Source organism: Arvicola amphibius, chromosome 1 (genome assembly GCF_903992535.2).
Source record: "Arvicola amphibius chromosome 1, mArvAmp1.2, whole genome shotgun sequence".
Taxonomy (NCBI): domain Eukaryota; kingdom Metazoa; phylum Chordata; class Mammalia; order Rodentia; family Cricetidae; genus Arvicola; species Arvicola amphibius.
This window is the reverse complement of record NC_052047.1, coordinates 68,632,764-68,658,450: the sequence shown is the minus strand read 5'-3', so window position 1 is coordinate 68,658,450 and position 25,687 is coordinate 68,632,764. Positions and strand designations below refer to the sequence as shown.

The window sequence follows — 25,687 nt, the reverse complement described above, 5'->3', positions numbered from 1 at the left end:
TCCATTTCTTTATGGCAGTTTTTTACCTCCTGTTTAAGGTCCTCTATTATTTTTATAAAGTACTGTTTAATGTCGGTTTCTTCTATATCTTCTGGGGTAGGGTGTTCAATTCTTGTTGTTTCGGGATGTCTGGCTTGTGGTGATGTCATGTTGCCTTTCATGTTGTTGGAGGAGCTCCTGCATTGGTGCCTGCCCATCTCTTCCCCAAAGAATGATGGATCCTTCTGCAGACTGTGAGGTCCCCTTGCAGGCCAAGCAGCTCTCAGACAAAGGCCTACCTTGCTCCGGGCAGTCAAATGAAGGAGGGGACCTCCCACCAGCCTGGGAGCACTCAATTCCAGGTCCCCAGAGCCCAAACAGGCTGAGCTGTGGGATTTTGTGGCCCCAAAGACGGGAGGATGAGGCAGGGGGAGGGGGGGAGGATTCTGGGTGCAAGCTGGGAAGGGACAGTAAGAGAGAGGCAGTATCCGGGGAGAATAACCCCTGCAGGAAGAGCAGGAAGTGTGCTGGTGGCAGGGGGAGTTGTGGAGAGTCGGTGGTCCCTCACCGGGCAGCTGCCGCGGTTCGGGCACTCACTCCTCACTCACCCCAAAGAACGATGGATCCTCCTGCAGACTTTCAGGTCCCCTTGCAGGCCAAGCAGCTCTCAGACAAAGGCCTACCTTGCTCCGGGCAGTCAAATGAAGGAGGGGACCTCCCACCGGCCTGGGTGCACTCAATTCCAGGTCCCCAGAGCCCAAACAGGCTGAGCTGTGGGATTTTGTGGCCCCAAAGACGGGAGGATGAGGAAGGGGGAGGGGGGGAGGATTCTGGGTGCAAGCTGGGAAGGGACAGGAAGAGAGAGGCAGTATCCGGGGAGAATAACCCCTGCAGGAAGAGCAGGAAGTGTGCTGGTGGCAGGGGGAGTTGTGGAGAGTCGGTGGTCCCTCACCGGGCAGCTGCCGCGGTTCGGGCACTCACTCCTCACTCACCCCAAAGAACGATGGATCCTCCTGCAGACTTTCAGGTCCCCTTGCAGGCCAAGCAGCTCTCAGACAAAGGCCTACCTTGCTCCGGGCAGTCAAATGAAGGAGGGGACCTCCCACCGGCCTGGGTGCACTCAATTCCAGGTCCCCAGAGCCCAAACAGGCTGAGCTGTGGGATTTTGTGGCCCCAAAGACGGGAGGATGAGGAAGGGGGGGGGGGGGAGGATTCTGGGTGCAAGCTGGGAAGGGACAGGGAGAGAGAGGCAGTATCCGGGGAGAATAACCCCTGCAGGAAGAGCAGGAAGTGTGCTGGTGGCAGGGGGGGTTGTGGAGAGTCGGTGGTCCCTCTCCGGGCAGCTGCCGCGGTTCGGGCACTCACTCCTCACTCACCCCAAAGAACGATGGATCCTCCTGCAGATTTTCAGGTCCCCTTGCAGGCCAAGCAGCTCTCAGACAAAGGCCTACCTTGCTCCGGGCAGTCAAATGAAGGAGGGGACCTCCCCACCGGCCTGGGTGCACTCAATTCCAGGTCCCCAGAGCCCAAACAGGCTGAGCTGTGGGATCTTGTGGCCCCAAAGACGGGAGGATGAGGCAGGGGGAGGGGGGGGAGGATTCTGGGTGCGAGCTGGGAAGGGACAGGAAGAGAGAGGCAGTATCCGGGGAGAATAACCCCTGCAGGAAGAGCAGGAAGTGTGCTGGTGGCAGGGGGAGTTGTGGAGAGTCGGTGGTCCCTCACCGGGCAGCTGCCGCGGTTTCGGGCACTCACTCCTCACTCACCCCAAAGAACGATGGATCCTCCTGCAGACTTTCAGGTCCCCTTGCAGGCCAAGCAGCTCTCAGACAAAGGCCTACCTTGCTCCGGGCAGTCAAATGAAGGAGGGGACCTCCCACCGGCCTGGGTGCACTCAATTCCAGGTCCCCAGAGCCCAAACAGGCTGAGCTGTGGGATTTTGTGGCCCCAAAGACGGGAGGATGAGGAAGGGGGAGGGGGGGAGGATTCTGGGTGCAAGCTGGGAAGGGACAGGAAGAGAGAGGCAGTATCCGGGGAGAATAACCCCTGCAGGAAGAGCAGGAAGTGTGCTGGTGGCAGGGGGAGTTGTGGAGAGTCGGTGGTCCCTCACCGGGCAGCTGCCGCGGTTCGGGCACTCACTCCTCACTCACCCCAAAGAACGATGGATCCTCCTGCAGACTTTCAGGTCCCCTTGCAGGCCAAGCAGCTCTCAGACAAAGGCCTACCTTGCTCCGGGCAGTCAAATGAAGGAGGGGACCTCCCACCGGCCTGGGTGCACTCAATTCCAGGTCCCCAGAGCCCAAACAGGCTGAGCTGTGGGATTTTGTGGCCCCAAAGACGGGAGGATGAGGAAGGGGGGAGGGGGGGAGGATTCTGGGTGCAAGCTGGGAAGGGACAGGGAGAGAGAGGCAGTATCCGGGGAGAATAACCCCTGCAGGAAGAGCAGGAAGTGTGCTGGTGGCAGGGGGGGTTGTGGAGAGTTGGTGGTCCCTCTCCGGGCAGCTGCCGCGGTTCGGGCACTCACTCCTCACTCACCCCAAAGAACGATGGATCCTCCTGCAGATTTTCAGGTCCCCTTGCAGGCCAAGCAGCTCTCAGACAAAGGCCTACCTTGCTCCGGGCAGTCAAATGAAGGAGGGGACCTCCCACCGGCCTGGGTGCACTCAATTCCAGGTCCCCAGAGCCCAAACAGGCTGAGCTGTGGGATTTTGTGGCCCCAAAGACGGGAGGATGAGGCAGGGGGAGGGGGGGAGGATTCTGGGTGCGAGCTGGGAAGGGACAGGAAGAGAGAGGCAGTATCCGGGGAGAATAACCCCTGCAGGAAGAGCAGGAAGTGTGCTGGTGGCAGGGGGAGTTGTGGAGAGTCGGTGGTCCCTCACCGGGCAGCTGCCGCGGTTCGGGCACTCACTCCTCACTCACCCCAAAGAACGATGGATCCTCCTGCAGACTTTCAGGTCCCCTTGCAGGCCAAGCAGCTCTCAGACAAAGGCCTACCTTGCTCCGGGCAGTCAAATGAAGGAGGGGACCTCCCACCGGCCTGGGTGCACTCAATTCCAGGTCCCCAGAGCCCAAACAGGCTGAGCTGTGGGATTTTGTGGCCCCAAAGACGGGAGGATGAGGAAGGGGGAGGGGGGGAGGATTCTGGGTGCAAGCTGGGAAGGGACAGGGAGAGAGAGGCAGTATCCGGGGAGAATAACCCCTGCAGGAAGAGCAGGAAGTGTGCTGGTGGCAGGGGGGGTTGTGGAGAGTCGGTGGTCCCTCTCCGGGCAGCTGCCGCGGTTCGGGCACTCACTCCTCACTCACCCCAAAGAACGATGGATCCTCCTGCAGATTTTCAGGTCCCCTTGCAGGCCAAGCAGCTCTCAGACAAAGGCCTACCTTGCTCCGGGCAGTCAAATGAAGGAGGGGACCTCCCACCGGCCTGGGTGCACTCAATTCCAGGTCCCCAGAGCCCAAACAGGCTGAGCTGTGGGATTTTGTGGCCCCAAAGACGGGAGGATGAGGCAGGGGGGGGGGGGGGAGGATTCTGGGTGCGAGCTGGGAAGGGACAGGAAGAGAGAGGCAGTATCCGGGGAGAATAACCCCTGCAGGAAGAGCAGGAAGTGTGCTGGTGGCAGGGGGAGTTGTGGAGAGTCGGTGGTCCCTCACCGGGCAGCTGCCGCGGTTCGGGCACTCACTCCTCACTCACCCCAAAGAACGATGGATCCTCCTGCAGACTTTCAGGTCCCCTTGCAGGCCAAGCAGCTCTCAGACAAAGGCCTACCTTGCTCCGGGCAGTCAAATGAAGGAGGGGACCTCCCACCGGCCTGGGTGCACTCAATTCCAGGTCCCCAGAGCCCAAACAGGCTGAGCTGTGGGATTTTGTGGCCCCAAAGACGGGAGGATGAGGAAGGGGGAGGGGGGGAGGATTCTGGGTGCAAGCTGGGAAGGGACAGGAAGAGAGAGGCAGTATCCGGGGAGAATAACCCCTGCAGGAAGAGCAGGAAGTGTGCTGGTGGCAGGGGGAGTTGTGGAGAGTCGGTGGTCCCTCTCCGGGCAGCTGCCGCGGTTCGGGCACTCACTCCTCACTCACCCCAAAGAACGATGGATCCTCCTGCAGACTTTCAGGTCCCCTTGCAGGCCAAGCAGCTCTCAGACAAAGGCCTACCTTGCTCCGGGCAGTCAAATGAAGGAGGGGACCTCCCACCGGCCTGGGTGCACTCAATTCCAGGTCCCCAGAGCCCAAACAGGCTGAGCTGTGGGATTTTGTGGCCCCAAAGACGGGAGGATGAGGAAGGGGGAGGGGGGGAGGATTCTGGGTGCAAGCTGGGAAGGGACAGGAAGAGAGAGGCAGTATCCGGGGAGCAAGGAATTTGTTCTATACTTTAGCATCTAATGCATTGGATTCAGTATCAGAATTTGTACTGATATGAGGTATTTGTACTTAGTTATTACATAGTAGAATTAGAATAGTATTCATAATTTTTTTAAAAAGCTTATTTCTCAAATAAACATTCAGAATATCTAAATTGTGAGTGTTAGTTTATTTTCTCTGAGAATATTCATTTATCATTTGTTGGTAACTTTATAGAGAGCACTATAATGGGATGATAATTTAGAAAGTTATGTAGGTTTTGTTATGTAGTGATATTTCATTTGTATTTTAATAAATAAAGCTTGCCTGAAGATCAGAATGCAAAACAGCCACACTAGTCATCCATCCAGGCCAGGCAGTGGTGGTGCACGCCTCTAATCCCAGAGAGTGGAATATAAGGGAGGATGAGACAGGAACTCACTCTCTTTCAGTCTGAAAATTTCATAGACGTAAGAGCTCTCTAGTGGCTTGGCTGCTTTGTTTTTCTGATCTTCAGGTTGAATTCCAATATCTGTTTCTGAGTTTTTATTACTTGTGCTGCATTTTTATTCATTTCTGCCCCTATTAATATTGTAAAGATTTGAAGCCAATTCAGTATTTACCTAGTGTCAAGCTATTCATTAAAGAACTCATAATCACCTACCATACTTTTTGTGTGAGTACAGAGCATCAGGTTGGGGTCTTGAAATAGTAGTTATTGTCTCTTGCCTCCACACAGGCACCAGAGCAATGGAGCTGTCATTGCCCGCTGTGGACAACCAGAGGTTAGCTGGTGGGGCTGGCGGAATGCTGACGACGAACATCTGGTGCAGTCGGTGGCCAAAGCTTGTGCTTCTGACTCCCAATCAAGTATCAGCAAGGGTTCCACTAGGAACAGTTGTCGGGACTTTCCCAATGGCGGAGATCTTTCTGATGTGGAGTTCGGTAAGGTGCTCTCTAGGCCCATGACAGCAGTTTTTGAAAGCACCTGGGAAGCTTTCCTTAAAATGGCCTTTTCTTAGAAGACACAATGTTACTTGGGGTTTTTTGAGTGTCTCTCCTGGAATGCACTATTTGGAGTAGACTGGCCTCAAACTCACAGAGAACCGCTTGCCTCTGCTTCCTGATTGCTGGGACTAAAGGTATGTGCCACCACACCTGGCTATAGTTACTTTTGTAAAAGAGAATTCAGTGAGATTGTTTGGGGACTGACAGGTCTTGACAAATCACTGGGAGACCTTTTGTTTCAAGCTTGATTTGAGAGCCTAGTGTTGTCTTCCATATCATCATGAAAAAATGAAGGGTTTGTAATGAGGATTTGGGTTATCGCCAGTCTACAGAGAGAAATGCCAGCTTCTTCTTCCTTCTATTTATTATGTATACAGTGTTCTGTCTGCATGTATGCCTGCAGGCCATAAGAGGGCACTAGATTTCATTATAGATGGTTCTGAGTCACCATGTGGTTGCTGGGAATTGAAGTCAGGACCTTTGGAAGAGCAGTCAGTTCTCTTAACCTCTGAACTATAGCCTGAGAAATAACAGCTTCTATGAAAGAAGAAATGGGAATAAGAAAGTTAGAAATGGGAATAAGAGCCAGGCAGTGGTGGCATACGCCTTTCATCCGAGCACTCAGCAGGCAGAGACAATCAGATCTCTGTGAGTTCAAGGCCAGCCTGGTCTACAGGACAGGCTCCAAAGCTACAGAGAAACCCTGTCTTGAAAAACAAAAGGAAAAAAAAAAACAAAAAGAGAGAGAAAGAAATGGGAGTAAGAGATTGGGCAATATGGGTCTTCATGTGATGTGGGAATTGCTTTTGTAAAATAAATCCTTATTGGTTTCTTTTTAAATAACTTACTTCATGTGAGTTGGTGTTTTATCTACATGTATGTCTGTGTGAGGGTGTCAGATCCCTTGGAACTGAAGTTACAGATAGTTATGAGCTGCCATGTGGGTGCTGGGAATTGAACCCGGGACCTCTGGAGGAACAGTTAGTATTCTCAATCACTGAGCCATCTCTCCAGCTCCATCAGTTTTTAATCAGAAGGCAAAACAGGGTAGACTGAAGCCAAGTTTGTGTACCAGAGTCTAGTTAGGGGACTTTGTTGCTTTGAGTTTTATTTTGTTTTACTGTAATATTTGCCTCTGGTTCTGACTTTTCACAGTTCTAGGAAAACTAGGTTCATTAAGCTTTTCCGCTCTTCTTGATGTCTGCAGATTCCTCTCTTTCAAACACTTCAGGAGCAGAAAGTTTAGCTCTCCAGCCACAGAAACTTTTGATCTTGGATGCACGCTCCTATGCAGCAGCTGTGGCAAATCGAGCCAAAGGAGGAGGCTGTGAGTGTCCAGGTGAGTGCATGATCGTCCCTTGATAATCCGTCCTTGTAGGTGCAGCTCACTCACAACCTGGACCTAATTTAGGGTAAATGACAAGGCACATTCCTCACTCTGCATCTAGAAGCCAGGCAGCTCTTTGGATCCTTGACATTCGTGTGCTTTGGACAAAGTGCCAATCATCTTCCTCCTCTGTGCCAACTTTCAGTGATAGGAAAGCTGGTCTTTCTCCAGGTCTGTCAGTGCTGCTGTGGAGGCTCTGGTTCTTAGTCTGGTCTCCTGAAAACACTGTTGTCTCTCAAAGTACATATGTGAATCACTAGCTTCCTAGTACACTTGCTGTAGACTTCTTAGAAAAGCAGGGGTAGGGTTGGAGAGATAGCTTAGAGATTGGGAGCACTGGCTGCTCTTCCAGAGGTCCTGAGTTCAATTCCCAGCAACCACATGGTGACTTCCACATGGTGGCTTACAACCATGGCCTGTAGGCATACATGTAGATAGAACATAGTATTCATACTAAATAAATGCATCTTTTAAGAAAGAAAGAGACAGACAGAAAGAGAAGCAGGGGTGAAAATTGAGGTAGTAAACACAAAATCTTAATAAGATGCCCTTTCTGAATCTGTTATGCCCCTTCTGTCTGAGTGCTGCCATTTTGTTGCTGTTAAATTTGCTCATCTGATCCTTAAATTGAATGTATTTATTCTTTCTTTATTGTTTTTCTTTCCAGAGTATTACCCAAACTGTGAAGTTGTGTTTATGGGAATGGCAAACATCCATTCTATCCGGAGGAGTTTCCAGTCTCTGCGACTGCTGTGTACACAGATGCCTGATCCTGGAAAGTAAGGCCTGGGATTTAGTCTGTGTGCTTCTTTTGTTGTTACTGCAAAACAACAACAAAAACATGATTGTAGATATTCTTCAGGTTTTTTTTTATTTTATTTATTTTTGTATTTTCTTTCTGTAGTGAACTTTAGTTATACTTTCAGTCTCTGTAGATATGAGCCAGGCAGTATAAAACCTGAGCTGTTGGCAAAGCAGTCCAGCTCTTCTGCAGTTTTTAAAATTTATTTTTGAACTTAAAACAAATTTAATCTTGAACTTAAAACTTCTCTGTGTTGCCTTGGCTGTCCTGGAACTCGCTCAGTAGACTAGACTGGCCTCAAACTCAGAGATCTGCCTATCTCTGCCTCCCAAGTGCTATTAAAGGTGTGTGCCACCACCACCCAGCCAAATTGAGGTGTCTTAATATGAAGTCACAATTCTCTCTCTCTCTCTCTCTCTCTCTCTCTCTCTCTCTCTCTCTCTCTCTCTCTCTCTCTCTTTCTCTCTCTCTCTGACACATACACACACACACACACACACACACACACACACACCCACACACCCTGATTGTATGTTAGAATTTCAAGTCTGGCTACTTGGCATTGGAGAACTAGTTAGGGACTCCATCTCCATGGAAGACTCTCTCTCTCTGTAAGTATTACCTAGTTAATGTTTAGTTCTTTGTCACAGGGCAGAACCTTGTGAGAGTGACCCTTTTCAAGTTAGCATTTCTGTTGGTGGTATACTTGTTCAGATCTTATTAAGGCAGCCATATTGTCTCAGGAGTGAAAAACTTGTCTGTCACTTCTAGGAGACACAGTCTCACAGCAGATTTCCTGGTCCCCTGGCTCTTACAGGCGCTCACTCCCTCTTCTACAGTGCTCCCCGAGCCTTAGGTACAGGAGCTGTGTTGTAGATGTGTCTACCGATTGGCGCTAGGCACTGCACACCCAGTTGTTCTCTACACTCTGGCCAGTTGTGATTTCTGTAATGGTCTCCACTTATTGCAAAGAGACGTTTGTTTGATGAAAGGTAAAAACTCCACTTATCTCTGAGTAAATGGATAAGTATTTAGAATTCAGTTGGGAATTATACTGGGTTAGTAACATGCCGCTTGTGGATTCTCCTCTAAGGTCCATGCTCTCACTACCCTTCGTTATTTGTTTTCCAGTACCAGTCATGATTTCTCTCCTGTTGAGCAGGGTTGGTTACTGCCAAGACATGAGTGTCACTGTTGCACCTTCAGGGATTTTATACCATGCTGGTCATTGTTGTGGTTTATAGGTATCACAGCTGGATAGGACTGTTGGCAGCCTCCCTCCTTTCGAGGCTTGCATGGCCCCTTCAGGTATTAGGAAAGCTAGTCTAAGGGAGAAGGCTTTCGGGGTCAGCCTTTTTTTTTTTTTTTAATAACTTGGACACTAAAGGACTTCAACTCAGGTTGTCATATATGTGTAGCAAACATCTTACTGACTGAACATCTCTCCAGTTTCTCGTTATGTTCTAAATGTTAAACTTGTTAGGTCAATTTTTTGTTTGGTTGGTTTTTTTACATGTTAGCTTCCATTTCTAAAGTAATTTGACTCAATAGTAATGTTCTAATTCTATTGCTTATTAAAAATTGATGGTTGGGTGGGATCCTTTTCCTCCTCCAGGGTAAGGGTTGGGGCATGGGTCTGGGGGAGAGAGAAGAGAGAGAAAACTGCTGTCGGAATATAATATATGAGAGAACAACAATAAAGAATAGCTGGAATTTGCAGTGAGGAAGGTAAAGTAGTAGTACCCCTGCAAGGGATTGCTTGAGTATAAGATAAATTAGGAGCAGTACTCTATAAAACAGATAAATATTTAAAAGCCCCTTCTCTATTATTTCAGTAAGACAGAGATGTGCCAATAAAGATAGGATTTTCTTTTTTAGGTATTTGTGCTAAAGCCCATAGCTGTTTCCTTGGGCCCCCTCAGTAGATCTGCATGGTCACATCCAGTTTGTTTTGCATTCTTAACTGGATTTATAACATCAGGTGCTGCCTCAAACTGCTTGTGCTGACTCCTGGTAAAAGTAATTAAATTGCTGGGTGGTGGTGGTGCACACCTTTAATCCCAGCACTAGGGAGACAGAGGCAAGGGTAGCTCTTTGAGTTTGAGGTCAGCCTGGTGTACAGAGTAAGTTCCAGGACAGCCAGGCTACCCAGAGAAACCCAGTCTTGGAAAAAGAAAATGAAAACCAGTGAACCAGCCGAAAAAGTGAATAGATTTATCACAGTGGCAGTCAGCCCCGAGGATGAAGCAATGTCCTTTGGAGAGATGACTGTCTTAAGGTTTCATTGCTGTGAAAAAGGCACCATGACCATGGTGACTCTTATGAAAGAAAACATTTAATTGAGGGATTTGCTTACAGTTCCATTATCATCATGATAAGAAGCAAAACAGCATGCAGGCAACACTGGAGCAGAAACTGGGAGCTACATTCTGATCTGTAGGCAGAGAAAGAGATTCTGAGCTTGGCATGAACTTTTGAAACCTCAAAGCCCACCCTTAGTGACACTTCTTCCAACAAGGCCATAATGTCTAATCCTTTTGGCCCTTTCAAAGAGTGCTACTTCCTAGTGGCTAAGCAATAAAATATGTGAGCCTGTGGGGCCATTCTCCTTCAGACCATTGCACTGACCAAAGAACAGCTGACTACTTTCCTTTGAGGATTATCCATTTGCATCTGTCACTTAGCTCCAGGGCCCAGCTACTTCTCTCCCCTAAGGTTTGTGTGAGGACTCTGGAGATGGTGTCTTTGGCTATGTAGCTTAATTGCTCAGGATCCCTTTTTATGTAAAACAAAGAGACCAGATGAGTACTGAGTAGTCTCTAATACCATATATATATTTAAATTATTTCTTTAAAAACTTGATTTTGAGGTCAGAAAGATGGTTCAGTGGGTAAGAACACTTGTTCTTGCAAAGGACCCAGGTTTGGTCTATAGTACCCACATACTGGCGCACAAGTGTCAGTAATTCCAATTCTAAGGGATACAATGCCCTCTTCTGGCCTTTCCTGGAACCATGCTTGTGGGGGGAGGGCATTCTCTCTCTCTCTCTCTCTCTCTCTCTCTCTCTCTCTCTCTCTCTCAAAAAAACCCACAAATACCTAAAAACAAAATTTCATTTTAAATGCAAAAGAAATTAATTAGCCTATTTCTAGTCCAAATGACTGGAGGATTTGTTAAAGAAATAATGCTTTGTATTTGGGTATTTTAATCTTTATGGATAAAAAGAAGCTGTAGCAGTGATGGACACTATGAGTAAGCCATCCATTGGGGCTGTGACAGGCTGGGGAATTATGTGTTTCTGTTCCAGTTTGACATTAGCACAGAGGAGTGCTATGACATCCCCTCTGTTGGCTGGCTCCGCAGCACAGTTTCTTTCAGACACAGACACCACTGGCTGCTAGTTCATAACCATTCAATCAGGTTTAAGAGAACTCTCCGCTGGAATCTTGTTTGCTGCTTCTTCAGCAGCAGGGAGATGGTTTAATTACTCATCTCTTAAGCCTTTTGATTTATTTTAAGGCAAACTTATTTTCCATCAGGAAAGTATTTTAAGTGTATCTGAGATAAACTTAATTTTGAGATAGGAAGTCTCAAAATTGAATTTTACTCATGACAAACTTATATTTCATTAAATAGAAGGACTTTTCCATACTAGGGGCAAAGCTTGGGGTCCAGCAATGCTGGAGACAGTGTCAGCCTCTAAGCTACAGTCTAGTTGTAAAGAATACTTAAGCACTGTTCTGTTGTTTGCTGGCCTTGGCAGGAAAGATCTCCCTTTCTTACTTAGACTCTTAATGAAAATTCACATTCAGTCTTCAGGTTTTAATAGACCAGCTTTGTTCTAGAGGCCTCATCTATACCCTACCTTGACAAAGCCATCTGAGAGATACTGGACAGAAGTTTTTATTCCTTCTCTTTCAGTGTTTGAAGGGCTAGACTTTCAACCTTAAACCACAAATCTGGCCACATTTGGGGTAAACCAGAACTTGTTTGGGGGATAAGGGGTGGAAGAAGAAGTACATGAACTGTCAAAATAGTTTTGGTGGTGGTGGGATATGTGGCCTTCTGCCAAAGAGACACTTCTTTTTTATTTGATAAACCCTAAAGGATTTTTTTTAAAGGGAGGTGGGGTCCTTTCTGTATTCAGTCTGAATTAACTTAGCAATATTATGTAGCCATTGTATCACTTTGCATGACTCTAATCGTCTTATTGGACTTACCCGGTTTTAGTCAATAAATAGTCAGGACTTAACACTGGTTGGTGTTTGGACATGGATCATAGGTAATGTTTGTACCATTTCTTGTGTCTAGCATCCAACTTACATCTCATTGTAAATATATTTGTGTGTGTGTGTTCTTTATTTTGTTGTCAGGTCAGAGTTGATAATAAATAACTTCTGTAAAATCTCTTATGGGTCTCAGAAGTGTTCGTAAGATCTATAATTTTTACTGTATATGCCTGTCTAGGATTACTCTCCTAAACCCACCCCCGTTTTGGCAGATTATCTGTGAAGAGCTAGGTATGGTGGTATATACCTGTAAATCCAGCACTTGGAGGCTAATCTAAGAGAACTGAGTTCCAGATTAGCCTGTACTGTATAACAAGACCCTGTCTCAAGCTAATAAGTGTGTGTGTGTGTGTGTGGGTCAGAGGTATAGCTCAATGATAGAACACTTAACTAACAAATATAAGACCCTGAGTTTCATTCCCACCACTGCAGGGGAAAAAGGGGGTGTGGCTAGGGAACTGGAGAGATGGTTCAATGGTTAAGAGCACATACTGCTCTTTCAGAGGACCCAAGTTTGGTTCCAGCACTTCTGGCCTCCTTGGGCTTCTGCACTCACGTACACACCATCTCCCATATACACAGTTAAAAATCTTTTTTTTTAAAGCTCTAGGTGTGGTGTGGCATTGTTAATTACAGTCCTTTTTCTAAAGTTGTCCTCTCTTGATTCTGGAGCTTGACTCTCTCATTTGGACATGCTTCATAAATAGGCTTTTTTATCACTGTAATTAGAGACAAAGGTCTTGGGGAATTGCTTTTTAATTTGATAGGCATTGGATATGATACCATAAAATCATAAAAATCAGTCTTTTCTTATCTTTTTTTTTTATAGTTGGCTTTCAGCTCTTGAAAGCACAAAGTGGCTACACCACCTGTCTGTGCTCTTGAAGTCAGCGCTTCTTGTAGTACATGCTGTGGACCGTGATCAGCGGCCTGTGTTAGTGCACTGCTCAGATGGCTGGGATCGTACTCCCCAGATTGTGGCATTGGCTAAGCTCCTGCTGGACCCTTACTACCGAACAGTAGAGGTGAGTATGTCTGAGAGGGAGGGAAGGAAGGAGAGAAGGGCCGAGCAAGAGTAAGCAAGCATTCAGGATAGGTTGAGGAAAACTTTTAGGAGGGTTGCACTGTTGGTTGGGGACTGGAAGTTAGGTCTGTGGAAACAGCCACTTTGTTGTGATCGTACTCCTCTCCTAGAGCTGTGTGGCTGGGGGTCTCTTTCCAGTTCTTTACCTCACTCAGTAGAACATGGTTTAGATAACAGGTACTGAGGACACAAACATCTCTTTTGCAGTTTCTCTACTTGAAAAATTTTTGTCTATCTCAGGAAAATGGGCTTCTGCAAAAGAATATCTGCATGCTTATGATGGTGGGTCTAGACAGGACCACAAAGCATTCTGGAACATCTGCTCTGAAATAACTATTGTGGGTTAAAGATAGAAGAACAAAAGCATAAATTAACATAAAATACAAATATTTATAAAAATCTGTGCTAAGGAATGTAGCTTTGTAAATGTAACATCAAAGACAAAAATTAATAAAAGAGAAATTTGGGTAGGCAGGTAGCATTTATGTAGTAAATGAGAGAGGCTGTGTCAGTGTTCTTTAAATTTTGAATATTGAATGGAGCTGGTGAATTGAGACATGTGTGTAAATGGGTTTGTTATTAGGGAGAGGGCCTTTGGCTCTGAGCCTGGGCCAGAGGGACTTACCAGGAGGCTGTTAAAGGAGATTGATTACCATTGGTGACATGGAGCTCAGGATGTCACAGGTGATGGTACTACACAAGTGATCTCTCTTTGGTGCCTCCTTGCAGGGTTTCCAAGTCCTTGTGGAGATGGAATGGCTGGATTTTGGCCATAAGTTTGCTGACCGGTGTGGTCATGGGGAGAATTCAGATGATCTGAACGAGCGTTGTCCAGTGTTTCTTCAGTGGCTTGACTGTGTTCATCAGCTTCAGAGGCAATTTCCTTGCTCTTTTGAGTTCAATGAAGCATTCCTTGTGAGTTTGGACTTAATGATTCTACATTTTGGGAGCCACCTACACTTAGGGGGATGTTGATACAAATGTTAGTGGGCCATTTTCACCAAAACTATGCATTTTCACATTTAATTTGGAGGGACTGCTTTATTTAAAAACAATAGCAGTTAACAGGCATTTTATTTTTCACTCAATAAATCTAGGTGTACTAGCTTTTCCTCTGTAAACAGTTTGTTTTAAACTTGACTCTAAAGTGTACAGTCTAAAAAGTGGTAGAAATAGAAACAATCTAAATGTGTCATGCTCCTCTGCATTCTTTCTACCGGTGTTGTCTGCTCCCTCTTCTTTGATGGAAGGTGTACTCTTCCTGCTTCAGCCCATTCTGCTGTCCTTCAGTCTACCTCCTTCATTAGAATGTCTTTGACATAGAAGTGCTGGTGGTTGGGGTCAGGCCCTGCAATTGGTAATTGTGAAGAGGAGGCCATATGTAGACTGCCTATGCACACACCCGTAACCTTGAGTGAGCTCAAGTGCTCTCAGGGGTGTCATGGTGAATTGTTCACATGGTCTGACCGCCTTTCCAAGACCATGTACCTTACTGTTTGATTTTGCCCGATTGGACTTGCGCAGGTGAAACTGGTACAGCATACCTATTCCTGCCTCTTTGGAACATTCCTGTGCAACAACGCCAAGGAGAGAGGGGAAAAGCAGACTCAGGAACGAACATGCTCTGTGTGGTCACTTCTTCGGGCAGGCAACAAGGCTTTCAAAAACCTACTGTATTCATCTCAATCAGAAGCCGTATGTACCCTTGAGCCCATCTCTGTGATCAGCAGAAGTGATTTGGGGATGGGGTCACTGTGTGGGAGCCGGTTTGAGTAGTGCCTCTTTTTGCAAAAATACGTCTGCTGTCTCAAGGTCCTGGTTCCATTTTTCCATTTTCTACCATTTTGTCTAAGCAAAGCCTGTTTTTCTGATAATGCTCTAGCCTGCCCATGACCAAGCTGGGTTCAAGGTTGTTGGTGAAGCACACATCTCTACTTTGCCCCCTTAGACATGAATCATTGCTAATACCTCCTCCAGAGCTCACTGCATTTCTAGCATGTTTCAGCTCAGCAGAGGGAAGGCACTGAGCACCTTTGCAGATGTCTTTTATGGCTAAGAAGGGTCAGCTACCAGGTACCTGCTACTGTCCCCATGAGCCAGACAGTAGGATCCAGTGTAGCTTTCTGTCAGACACAAAGCTCTTTCTGAGGCTGGCGTGTGTCTGTCTGTGATTCTTTCCACATGGAGAGCTAGTAGGCCTTTAAAGACTGTGTTCCCCCCAAAGAACACCTTCTGCTAAACAGAGAAAAGAGGTGCATATGTCTGTGTATCAAAATGTATTAATGTAGCCGGGCGGCGGTGGCGCACGCCTTTTATCCCAGCACTCGGGAGGCAGAGGCAGGCGGATCTCTGAGTTCGAGGCCAGCCTGGTCTACAAGAGCTAGTTCCAGGACAGGCTCTAGAAACTACAGGGAAACCCTGTCTCGAAAAACCAAAAAAAAAAAAAAAAAAAAAATGTATTAATGTTCCCTTTGTCAGATGCATTTTAAGCCCTTAGAAATCAAAGCAGGCTAATCAGAGGTTATATTACTTTGCTGGGCAATTGATACACTTCTCATTACAGTTAAAAGATGTATGCTACTTCATTCCTTCCTTCTCTGTGCCTCCTTGGGCAGTGACAATAAGGGAGGGAGATTATTTTTCACATGATTAAGTGAAAGTAAGTCTGTAAACCAGATTTGGCAGTTTCTGCTGAAGCTGGACTTTGAGGAAACAGACACACTCACCATCTAAAAGAATGGTTCTTAGGCAGTAGATCAGGCTAATTAAAGTCAGCTATTCAGTAAAGACCACCTGAGATGTCAGTCTTTAAAGGATTCATTAGGTTTTCATTCTCACAAGAGGCTCTTAAGTGAAAACTGTTGTCAGACAGACCCCATGGTTCTGTACCTGTCTTCTTGGGAGACAAACCTTCCTTTATTGACACCACCTCCTTGTTTATCTGTGACCCACCTGGGTGTGCTTGTTCTTGTTCCTTATTTCTAGACATTTCTAAGAGACTTTGGGGATCTGTATAAACCTGTGTCCTCCTCGTCTCCTCAGGTGCTATACCCCGTGTGCCATGTGCGGAATTTGATGCTATGGAGTGCAGTATACCTTCCCTGCCCATCTCCATCTACTCCCACAGATGACAGCTGTGCACCATACCCAGCCCCAGGCTCCAGCCCTGATGATCCCCCCTTGAGCCGGTGAGCTCAGGGCCTCAAGTCTCAAGTCCTGTGTGGTGGGATTCTTCCTCTCCCTTCCTCTCCTTCTCCCCCTCCTCTCTCTTCCTACCCCCCTCCTTTCCCTCCCAAGCTGACCTCAGATTTGCAGTGATGTGATTTACTAGCATGAACTGCTACATCTGGCTGAAGTTTGGTTGCTGCTGCTTTTTTTTTTTTTTTTTTTTTTTGGTTTTGTTTTGTTTGCTTGTTTCAAGACAGGGTTTCTCTGTGTAGCCCTGGCTGGCCTGGAACTCACTCTATAAACCAGGTTGGCCTTGAACTCACAGAGAGCTGCCTGCCTCTGCTTCTTGAAGGCTGGGATTAAAGGCATGCGCCACCACTGTCGAGTTTCTTAAGGAAAATAGTAAGGCCTTATTTCTGGAAGTGAGTTGGCCTGTTGCTACATTATTCTACTACATGCACTGAGAAGTTTCTCAGTGATGGACCACATCCATTGAGTCTTTGTGACTCTCTGGTTTGTATACCCACTACTCTCTGCTTCTTCCTTTGGGTCCTGATTGGTCTTCTGATGCTGTTGAGATGAGAGAAATTTTGGCTACTTGTGAATTAACTTTATTAAGATTGTAGTGATAGATAATAAATGAACTTAAAATGTGTAATACAAAGAATCAGCAAGCTACTCTGCCACTACCTGAGAGACACGAAGCTTCATGAGGAATGCTTGTTGAAGGCTGCAGTGCAGCTCAGTTGGTAGAATACTTGCATGAAGCCCTGGGTCTGAGCCCCAGTGCTGCATAACCCTGGCATTTATGACACATTCCTGTACTGTCAGCACATCGGTGGTGGAGGCAGAAGATCATGTTCAGTGTCATTCCTAGGCTATGTAGAGAGTGTGAGGCCATTCTGGGATACATGCATCCCTGTCTCAAAAATCAAAAAAGAAAGAGAGAAAATAGAATTAATAAAAGAATGACTTTATGACTTTCAGAAATGTGTGCCAGGCAGTAGTGGCGCACATCTTTAATCCCAGCACTTGTGAGGCAGAGGCAGGCCATCTCTTGAGTTCAGTGCTAGCCTGGTTACAGATTGAGTTCCAGGACAACCAAGGCTACACAGAGAAACCCTGTCTTGAAAAACCAGAAAAAAAGAAATTATATATGCTTTTAGCTTATATGGGGGCGGGGACCGACAGTGGGGCAGTGCTGGTGAAGACCCCGCCACTGCAGGGATCTGAGCCTTGTTTCAGAGGTGCCGCTGTAATGGTCCAGTTGTGAAACAGTGACATAGTAAACATGCTGTCCCGACTGCGCTCCAAATAGCTCCAAGATTCTCATTTTCCCCAAACTCTTTTCTTCTAGGCTACCCAAGACTAGATCATTTGACAATCTGACTACAGCCTGTGACAACATGGTGCCTCTGACCAGCCGGCGCAGCAGTGACCCCAGCCTGAATGAGAAATGGCAGGAGCATGGGCGCTCGCTGGAGCTGAGCAGCTTTGCTGGCTCTGGGGAAGAGGCTCCTGCTATGGACAGCCTGCGGAAGCCCAGCAGGCTGCTTGGAGGTGCTGAGCTATCTGTGGCGGCTGGTGTGGCTGAAGGGCAGATGGAGAACATTTTGCAAGAGGCCACCAAAGAGGAGAGTGGGACAGAAGAGCCTGCCCACAGGGCGCACACTGAGGTACCAGATGTCAAAGAGGAGGCACTCTTAGCAAAGGAGAGCAGTATAGTGACTGAGGGCTCAGTCGTACTTCGCCAAGAACCAGAGCTAGATGATGCTACTCTAAGAAACCATCTAGACCCCAGCCTGCCTTTGTTCTCACAGGATACTCCTGAACAGCAGGATGGACACAATGTTCTCTCTAGTTCACTCCAGGCTCCCTTCAGGGGAGAGGACTCCCAGGAGGTCCCTGTGGAGCAGCCTCAAGAAGAGAATGTTGCAGAGGACAGGGAATATGTAGCTCCCGCTGTCCCAATAGATGCAAAAGTTGGCCTTGGTACCTCACAGTCTAGTTCTGTGTTGCCTTCCCAAGTCCCATTTGAGACAAGAGGACCACACACAAACAGCTACATGCACACATTACTAGTGGATAAAGTGAAGTCAGAGAGTGCACCCCAGCTCCATCACAGACCTTGCCTGGCAAGCAGTGGTAGGCTCAGTGGCAGGGACATGCTTCCCATGGCTCCAGAGTCCAGGTCTGCTGAGAGGCCCCAATGGGATTCTGTGCTATATAGGACTTCATCCCCTGGCAACACCCTCAGCCTGATGCGGGCTCCTTGTGCCTTGCCATTAGACAAATATAGACAGGGAATTGTGTGCAACGGTGCCCTAGAGACTGAAAACAAGGCTTCAGAACAGCCTTCAGGGTTTGGCACCTTTCAGAAGTACCCCACACCCAATGGACACTGTGCCAATGGGGAGACTGGGAGGAATAAGGACTCACTGAGCCACCAACTATCTGCCACAAGCTGCAGCTCTGCTCACTTGTACTCAAGGAACTTGCACCACAAGTGGCTGAATAGCCACTCGGGGAGGCCATCCACTACCAGCAGCCCTGACCAGCCTTCCCGAAGCCACCTGGATGATGACGGCATGCCTGTATACACAGATACAATCCAACAGCGCCTGCGTCAGATCGAGTCTGGCCACCAGCAAGAAGTGGAGACCTTGAAGAAACAAGTCCAGGAGCTGAAGAGTCGCCTGGAGAGCCAGTACCTGACCAGCTCTCTGCGCTTCAATGGGGACTTTGGAGATGAAGTGGTAAGTTAGGTCATGATTCCTTTAAAGCTATCCAAAGAGATGACACTCGCCTCTGAAGCATTGGTTATTGGAACAGATTTTGAAAGGAATAGAAAGGTCTTAAATTGCTGTGTGGAGAGAGATTGTTTAGGAACTTGCCTTGGCCACAGAGACAACAGTTTGCCTTTTTTCTGCTGTATTGACTTTCCATTCCCTTCTAGGCAGTTAAGAGAATGGGAGAGAGTTAATGCATGACATGGGGTCCTGTGTCAATCAGGCTTTGTGGATCATGCCTGTAATCATACACTTGAGAGACTGAAGCAGAGCATTTCCATATGGTTGAAGCCAGCCTGAGCTGCATAATGAGTTTCAGGCTAACCTGGGCTACAGAGTGAGACCCTGTCTCAGTTCACTCCACCCCCAAATAAAAATATTGTATATTTAGAAGGGCTTGCATGCCTGTTCACAGTGGCATTTGTAGAGCAGTGCTGATATTGTTATGTTGGAGTGTTTGTCCTGCCTCACTCACTAGTAAGCTGCCTGTTTTCCCAGACTTCGGGAACTTTGAGAGCTTTGTTCTTTTTTTGCAAGTGATTGTGGCAGGTGCTGGCAGGAGAAATGGAGAGAAGGGATTGATTTTTTTCTTTCCTTTCTCTCTCTCTCTCTCTCTCTCTCTCTCTCTCTCTCTCTCTCTCTCTCTCTCTCTTTCTTTCTTTCTTTCTTTCTTTCTTGCATTGTTGTGGTCTTAGCACTGATGAGGTTTGGGGGCTAGAAACAAGGGTGTCAGCGTTCTTGGGTTCCCAGAGGAGCTTTCTTCTTTTGTTTGTTTGTTTATTTATTTATTTATTTCACAATATCTTGTCTACATGTATGCCTTCAGGCCAGAAGAGGGCACCAGACCCCATTACAGATGGTTGTGAGCCACCATGTGGTTGCTGGGAATTGAACTCAGGACCTTTGGAAAGGCAGGCAATGCTCTTAACCTCTGAGCCATCTCTCCAGCCCCCGAGCTTTCTTCTTTGATAGATGCCATTACAAGTGTAAGGCAGGTTCTGGAGTAATCATCCCACTAGTGACTTTACAGCCAATGGAACTTTTAGCTTTTTCTTTATCCTAATTAATAATGGTTTCTCAATGTCCCAAAGAGTCCTTCAGAAAAAGGCAGGTGTATCCAAATCACTGTTTTCATTAAGTGCTGGACTAGATCACCATGCCCCCCAGAACAGATGACACAGGGGTTCCTTCTCCATCTCACTCACTTCCCTTGCTTTCTGGAACCTAAGGCCCATCTTTCCACTCAGTGCCACTTCACAAAATCCATGTAGCTTCTGAGCCCAGCCCTGCCTCTGCACCTGGTTAGCCCGTCTGGATGGCTGGTGTAACTGCACATTTGCCACCTTATCACTCAGACCCCACTGCTCTGTTCTTCCTTCGGGAGGAGACAGGTTCATTCTGTTCAGCTGTGTTTGTTTGCCAACAGACTTCAATCCCCGACTCGGAAAGCAATCTGGATCAGAACTGTTTGTCTCGCTGCAGCACAGAGATTTTCTCTGAAGCCAGCTGGGAGCAGGTGGATAAACAGGACACAGAGGTACAGGCTCAGCCCCTGCTCTGCGTGCCATCCATACAGGTGTCCTACAGTTCTCCACTCCAGTCCCTGCCCCATGCCCCTCACCAAAGAAGGAAACTCACAGTGGAATTGAGCCTTTGCATCTCTGTGTCTGGGAACCCACATCCATCAACTCTAAGCCAGGGACACTCAGTAAGCTGGCCCTCTCTCTCCATTGCCTCTGCCAGCTCTCATGGCAGACCAGGGTGCCATTGCTGCCATGTTGTCTTGGGGAGAGCAGAGTCCCCTCCGGGCAAACAATTTGGACACGTTCCTTGAACCGTTGTCAGCAGGCCTGCTCCACTGGTACCACTGGAGCCTATGTAGTCCCTGTGACTCTTGCTCCCCCTGGTGTGACTCTGTTGACTTAGCTGACTGGCCCACCTCCTGTCACTAACCCGGTCCCATGTGTTTTACAGATGACCCGTTGGCTACCTGACCACCTGGCTGCCCACTGCTATGCCTGTGACAGTGCCTTTTGGCTCGCCAGCAGGAAGCACCACTGCAGGTGCCATTGGGGTGGCTTTTAGGGTGGGAAGGTGAACTTTGACATCTTACCAGCAGTGTTCTATGTGAGCTACCCTTGGGGTCACATTTTTGTGCTTCTGACATTGGTCCTTCCAGAACTGCATTCGGGAACTCTGTTCCAATTCAGTGATCACTATTAAATTTTAAACTGTGGGCGTACTTTGTTTCATTTCCCAGATTGGTGAGGTAACAACTACCATTCAGATCTTCATTTCTTATTTCCAGCATAAAACTGATGATAGCTACTTTGAGCAAAAACAGTTTTCTAGCTGTGGGCAGGGAGCCTGGTTTTCCTACTTCTTTCTGCTCCCTGCTCCCTGTGCTACTCCTGAGAAGCTTTGGCCAGGGAATAGTAAACATAACTGAGGGCAGTCTCCAATCCTTGCTGCTCCTAACTTCTTTCTCCCAGGTTAAGCAGTGAGTTACTAAGGCTACTTTGTCCTGGCAGGGGTAACTCTCTGGTAGATGTTTAGTGTTCTTAGGATAGGAAGTTTATTAGAATCGTACGGTGGCCCATATGTGGAAGTGAGCCTGGATTGAAAGTGATGGGAAAATCTCTTTGTAGACAGATGACACTCTTAGGACTACCCCACCCCATACCCCAAGACCAAATGGCTTCTCTTCTGAGCTCTTTTTCCCCTCCTTTCAGGGACACTGACCGTGTTGATCAAACGTGGTGAGCATTTGCAACAACTTGTCTGTGATGTCTGCACACCCACAATAACTTCTCCACACTAATGCTGCCATTCCCTTCTCTGCACTCATTGGCCTGAATCCTCGTAAGGGAGAGCACAGGCAGGCAGGTGGGCACGGGGATCCACTGCAGCTGGTGAAAGAGAGTGCCAGGGGCGTGTCTGCTGTAGCCTTGTGCTCCCCTGTGGACTGTACAGGCCAGCTGGGCTGTTAGACTCTTGAGAAGTGGTGCTGATCTTTTGGGGGATGCCAGTGGGCTTCAGGACTTTTTTGAGGAGGAGAGGTGACAGTCATTCATTGATGCCAGGATGGTGTCAGTAACTTTCAAGTCAAATGGCATTGCTTCCTTGTTTTGTTTTTATAGAGACAAAAGTGACCAAATATGATCTTTCCAGAGAATTACTTACCATGGATGACTCCACTTAGGTCTTTCAGGGTCTCCTAAAGGAAGTCAAATAGAAAAGCTTACTTGATCAAATTCATGTCAGGCTTTGAAAAAGCTGAACTTCAGCAGGTACATCAAACAAGTATAGGCATCCAGAGATTTCCTGTTCCTCTGTTCAAGAATCACAAGTTCTTGCTGACTTGTGCTTCTTAGAAAGTTGTGAAGTGCTTCCTATTCTAGAAACAAAGGGCTTTGTGTTCTGTGTCCCACCTTCCCTTCTACAGTGTTGCTTTGTCTCATGTGATTGTCAGTGTCTGCTTCCTCTGTGCCCAAGTGGCTCCTACCCAGTGTGGTCTGCATTCTGAATTGGGTGACTGAGAAATTAGCTCAGAGGAAGCTTTCCTACTAACTTCTCTTCTCATCTCTGGAGAGCTGTGTCAGGTACCTTGGAGTTTCCTGTGCTATGCTGATCAGTGTTGGTTTGAACTTTAGGGCTCAGAAAATATAGGATTGGAAGGTAGGCAGGCCCCACCCTGTGTTAGTTACCTTTCGTGTGTGTGTGTGTGTGTGTGTGTGTGTGTGTGTGTGTGTGTGTGTGGTGGGTGTCAGTCTAGCTGTGCAGCTTGATGCTGCACAGATGCAAGAAGTAGGGGTTTTGGTGGAAGGGAGAGGGGAGCCTGGAGATGCATGGGGCAGGGTGGCGAACCATAGCTGACTGACTGCTGTCTAATAGGGATGTATACATGCATATGTTTCTTCATGGGCTGTCCTTCCCCCTCCCTTTCACGCTGAGCATGTGTCAAGTGCTGCTTTGGCTTTTGGCTTTGCATGCTGCTGGCAGCAGTCTGCATCCAACTTGCCTCCAAGGTAATGACCATTAGGTAGGGTTCTCCATTCCCATCTGGGCAGCATAGTTGTTTCTCTTCTTTGAGGGACCCACAGGTCAACTCCTTTGACTTTTGCTTCCCTGTAACCTCAACCTACCCAGATGGCCAGTTCCAAGGTTAGTGTAGCCACTGGGTGTGTCACCAGGTCAGGACTGAGTGCTGAGCTGGCAGCTGCTTCAGTGCTGGGCTCATTTATCCACAGAGAGCTCCCCTGAGCATCTTTCTGTGCATCTGACAGCCATGTGCTGGAGTGGTGAGGCAGCCACATGTCCTCAGCCTGAAGTGAAAGTGACTCTACTAGGTAGACAGACTTGTCTTCCTGCCTGGAGAAGAGAACATGTTCCTAGCACATCTAGACTATACACGACAAATGCTTACTGAAGTTGGGTTTTCCCCACAAAAGCCTATCAGCTGAAACTAATGTTATTTTATTTCTTTTTGTCTCAAGGAATTGTGGGAACGTATTCTGCTCCAGTTGTTGTAACCAGAAGGTTCCAGTTCCCAGCCAGCAGCTATTTGAACCCAGTCGAGTGTGCAAGTCTTGCTATAGCAGCCTTCATCCCACAAGCTCCAGCATTGACCTTGAACTGGATAAGCCTATTGCTGCCACTTCAAACTGAAGCCAGTGACCTGGGGTGGCAGAGGTCATGCTGCTGTTCGTTTCACAGGCTCATACACAGCCTGGGCAGTCCGAGAGGCCCATACACTTTGGAATGGGGGCATGAAACAACCTGTACAGAGATTGGGATGTACCACTGGATTGTAAATTGATTTTTGTTTCATCTTCCCTTCCCTTTCCATGTTTTCTCTTTGCCTTTTAAAAAGAAAAATGCCCCCAGTTGTCTTACTTTTTTTTTTTTTTTAATGGAAGCCCAGAGGTTGCCAGGCCCCTATAACTGCTGAGCTGTTTGCTCTTAGGCATGCTGGGGGATGACTCAATGCTTCCCAGTGGAAGGAGCCAGTATGAAGGCCTGAGTGAGCACAACAGAAAGTCAGCTTAACATTAGTGACCATTCCTCACATCACAGCTACATCAGAGCTGACTGGTAAACCTTTGCGCTGGGGAGGCTGGAAGGACCTTTCTGCTATTCTGGGGAGGGATAGGGTCATCCCAACTCACAGGTAAAAACAGGATGACATTGGGAGGAAGGGCACACAGTGAGGTACTCCACAGGCCTCACTTTGGAAAGAGGGGTCTGTGCTTCTTTTGAGTTACTGAGGGGCTGGGTAGCTGACACGTTGGCCCACATGGATTCTATCTTTAACATGACCAATTGGGTAGGGCTCCCTTTGCCTGGGCTTCCAGATAAAGGGGCAGACCAGCCAGAATGCAGTGTCCTGCTGATGTGCTCAAGACCTGCACAGGCCTAGGCACCTGGAGCTTCTTCTGGGGCCTGGTCCCACAAACAATCTCTTCCTCCGCCAACACAGGGAAATCCAGACTCAGGGTTCCACAAGTCCCCATTCCCAAAGTAAACCAATCATGCATCTCCCCTTGAGGGGCAGAGTCCCACAGTTACAAAGCTCTCCACACGGTCAGTCTTCCTCTTCCCCTATTTCTGGGGGCAGCAGGAAGGACCCAGGAGTCCCCTGTCCTGCTTCTGGCTGCCTGAGTGGGCACATGTCTGGCTTTTGCTACGAATGAAGAACCACTTGGTGATTGCAGGGTTCTTAAAAAATGACATGAGGAGTTTTGATGTGGTCCAAAAAGAGCCTTAGAGCAGTAATTATCTGTGGTGGAGGTGGGTGTGGGAAGGGTGGAGAATAGTTTGGTTTGTGCTTTGAATTGTTGGCATCTATTTGTGCCTGCTCCCACCCCCAGGGCCATGCTTGGCTCTGCTAAAAGTCACAAGCTGGTAACAGAACAGATTATAGTGTGAGGACTGGGTGTGGTTGGGTGGACACCTCAGTTCTAGCCTGGCCTATGTCCATGCCCCTCTCCTTTGGAAGCTGTTACCTGACCATGGGCATTCTGTGTCTCAGGAAGGTGGTTCTGCATATTCCTGAGTGTGGGTGCAAGAAGTCCAGAAGCCTTCCCTAGCACTGTTGGCTGAAACGAAGCCCAGGGTATCAGAGCACTGCTCATTCCTCCAGCAGCAAGTCACACAGAGGCTGACTCTAGTGAAACAGGGTGATGTGCTCCTCCATGCTTGCTGTGTCTGGAGGAGCAGGTAGGGAAAGGTTGGCGTAATTGAAGATTGTGCAGTTCCTAGTGACAGGTGCCAAGAGGTTATGATACGGGTTTCTTGGGTCTGTTGTACAGTGTGAATAAATGCTTGCAGCTCTTCGCCCTTTTTGATCAATGAAGCACTTTTTTATTAATATTTTCTTTGTATGTAAAGGAGGAACCGTAACTCTCCGTAGCTGTACATAAAACCCTTTTCTCCTAAAGAGGAGTCAATGCTCCTATATTTTTCATTTTTTTGTCAAAGCAAGAAGTAAATACTTTAGAATTGTTAAATATATAGATAAAGTGAATAAAGTTGAGTGTCCGCACAGTGGTGTCTGCTAACGAGTTCTGATTCTTTGCCCTGTAGTTTAATCTCTTTGTCCTTTCCCCCCTCACATAGAAGTGGTTTGAGGAGCTAAGCTACTGCGAGTCTGACCTTGGCAAAGGAACTTCCAACATGCCCGAGCACTCTAAACCATTTCCGTAATGACTCAGAGCACTCGGGCATCACAAGGACAAACTGCACATCTGTGGTGGTTACCTCTGCCTCCTCCTCTTTTAGACAGGAACTTGTCGTTTACCACAGGCTGGCACATGTGTTGGCTGGAGCTGACAGAGGGTACTGCCCTGAGA

General features: G+C 47.6%; 1 protein-coding gene across 4 annotated transcripts in view; it reads left to right on the top strand.

Moving 5' to 3' along the window:
- Mtmr3 (myotubularin related protein 3) overlaps positions 1–25,382 on the top strand; it is a 140,814-nt gene extending 115,432 nt beyond the window's left edge. The window contains exons 10-21 of one of the 4 annotated variants that reach the window (XM_038335620.1): positions 5,049–5,254; positions 6,525–6,656; positions 7,372–7,483; positions 12,625–12,820; positions 13,609–13,794; positions 14,404–14,574; positions 15,922–16,067; positions 17,405–18,803; positions 20,263–20,373; positions 20,811–20,899; positions 21,569–21,595; positions 23,333–25,382. In XM_038335620.1, coding sequence (XP_038191548.1) covers positions 5,049–5,254; positions 6,525–6,656; positions 7,372–7,483; positions 12,625–12,820; positions 13,609–13,794; positions 14,404–14,574; positions 15,922–16,067; positions 17,405–18,803; positions 20,263–20,373; positions 20,811–20,899; positions 21,569–21,595; positions 23,333–23,504 — 2,947 coding nt within the window. In that variant the 3' untranslated portion in view covers positions 23,505–25,382. The remainder of the gene's footprint in view (positions 1–5,048; positions 5,255–6,524; positions 6,657–7,371; positions 7,484–12,624; positions 12,821–13,608; positions 13,795–14,403; positions 14,575–15,921; positions 16,068–17,404; positions 18,804–20,262; positions 20,374–20,810; positions 20,900–21,568; positions 21,596–23,332) is intronic. The other 3 variants (XM_038335622.1, XM_038335621.1, XM_038335623.1) reach the window with 3 other exon arrangements.
- Positions 25,383–25,687: the final 305 nt, after the last annotated feature.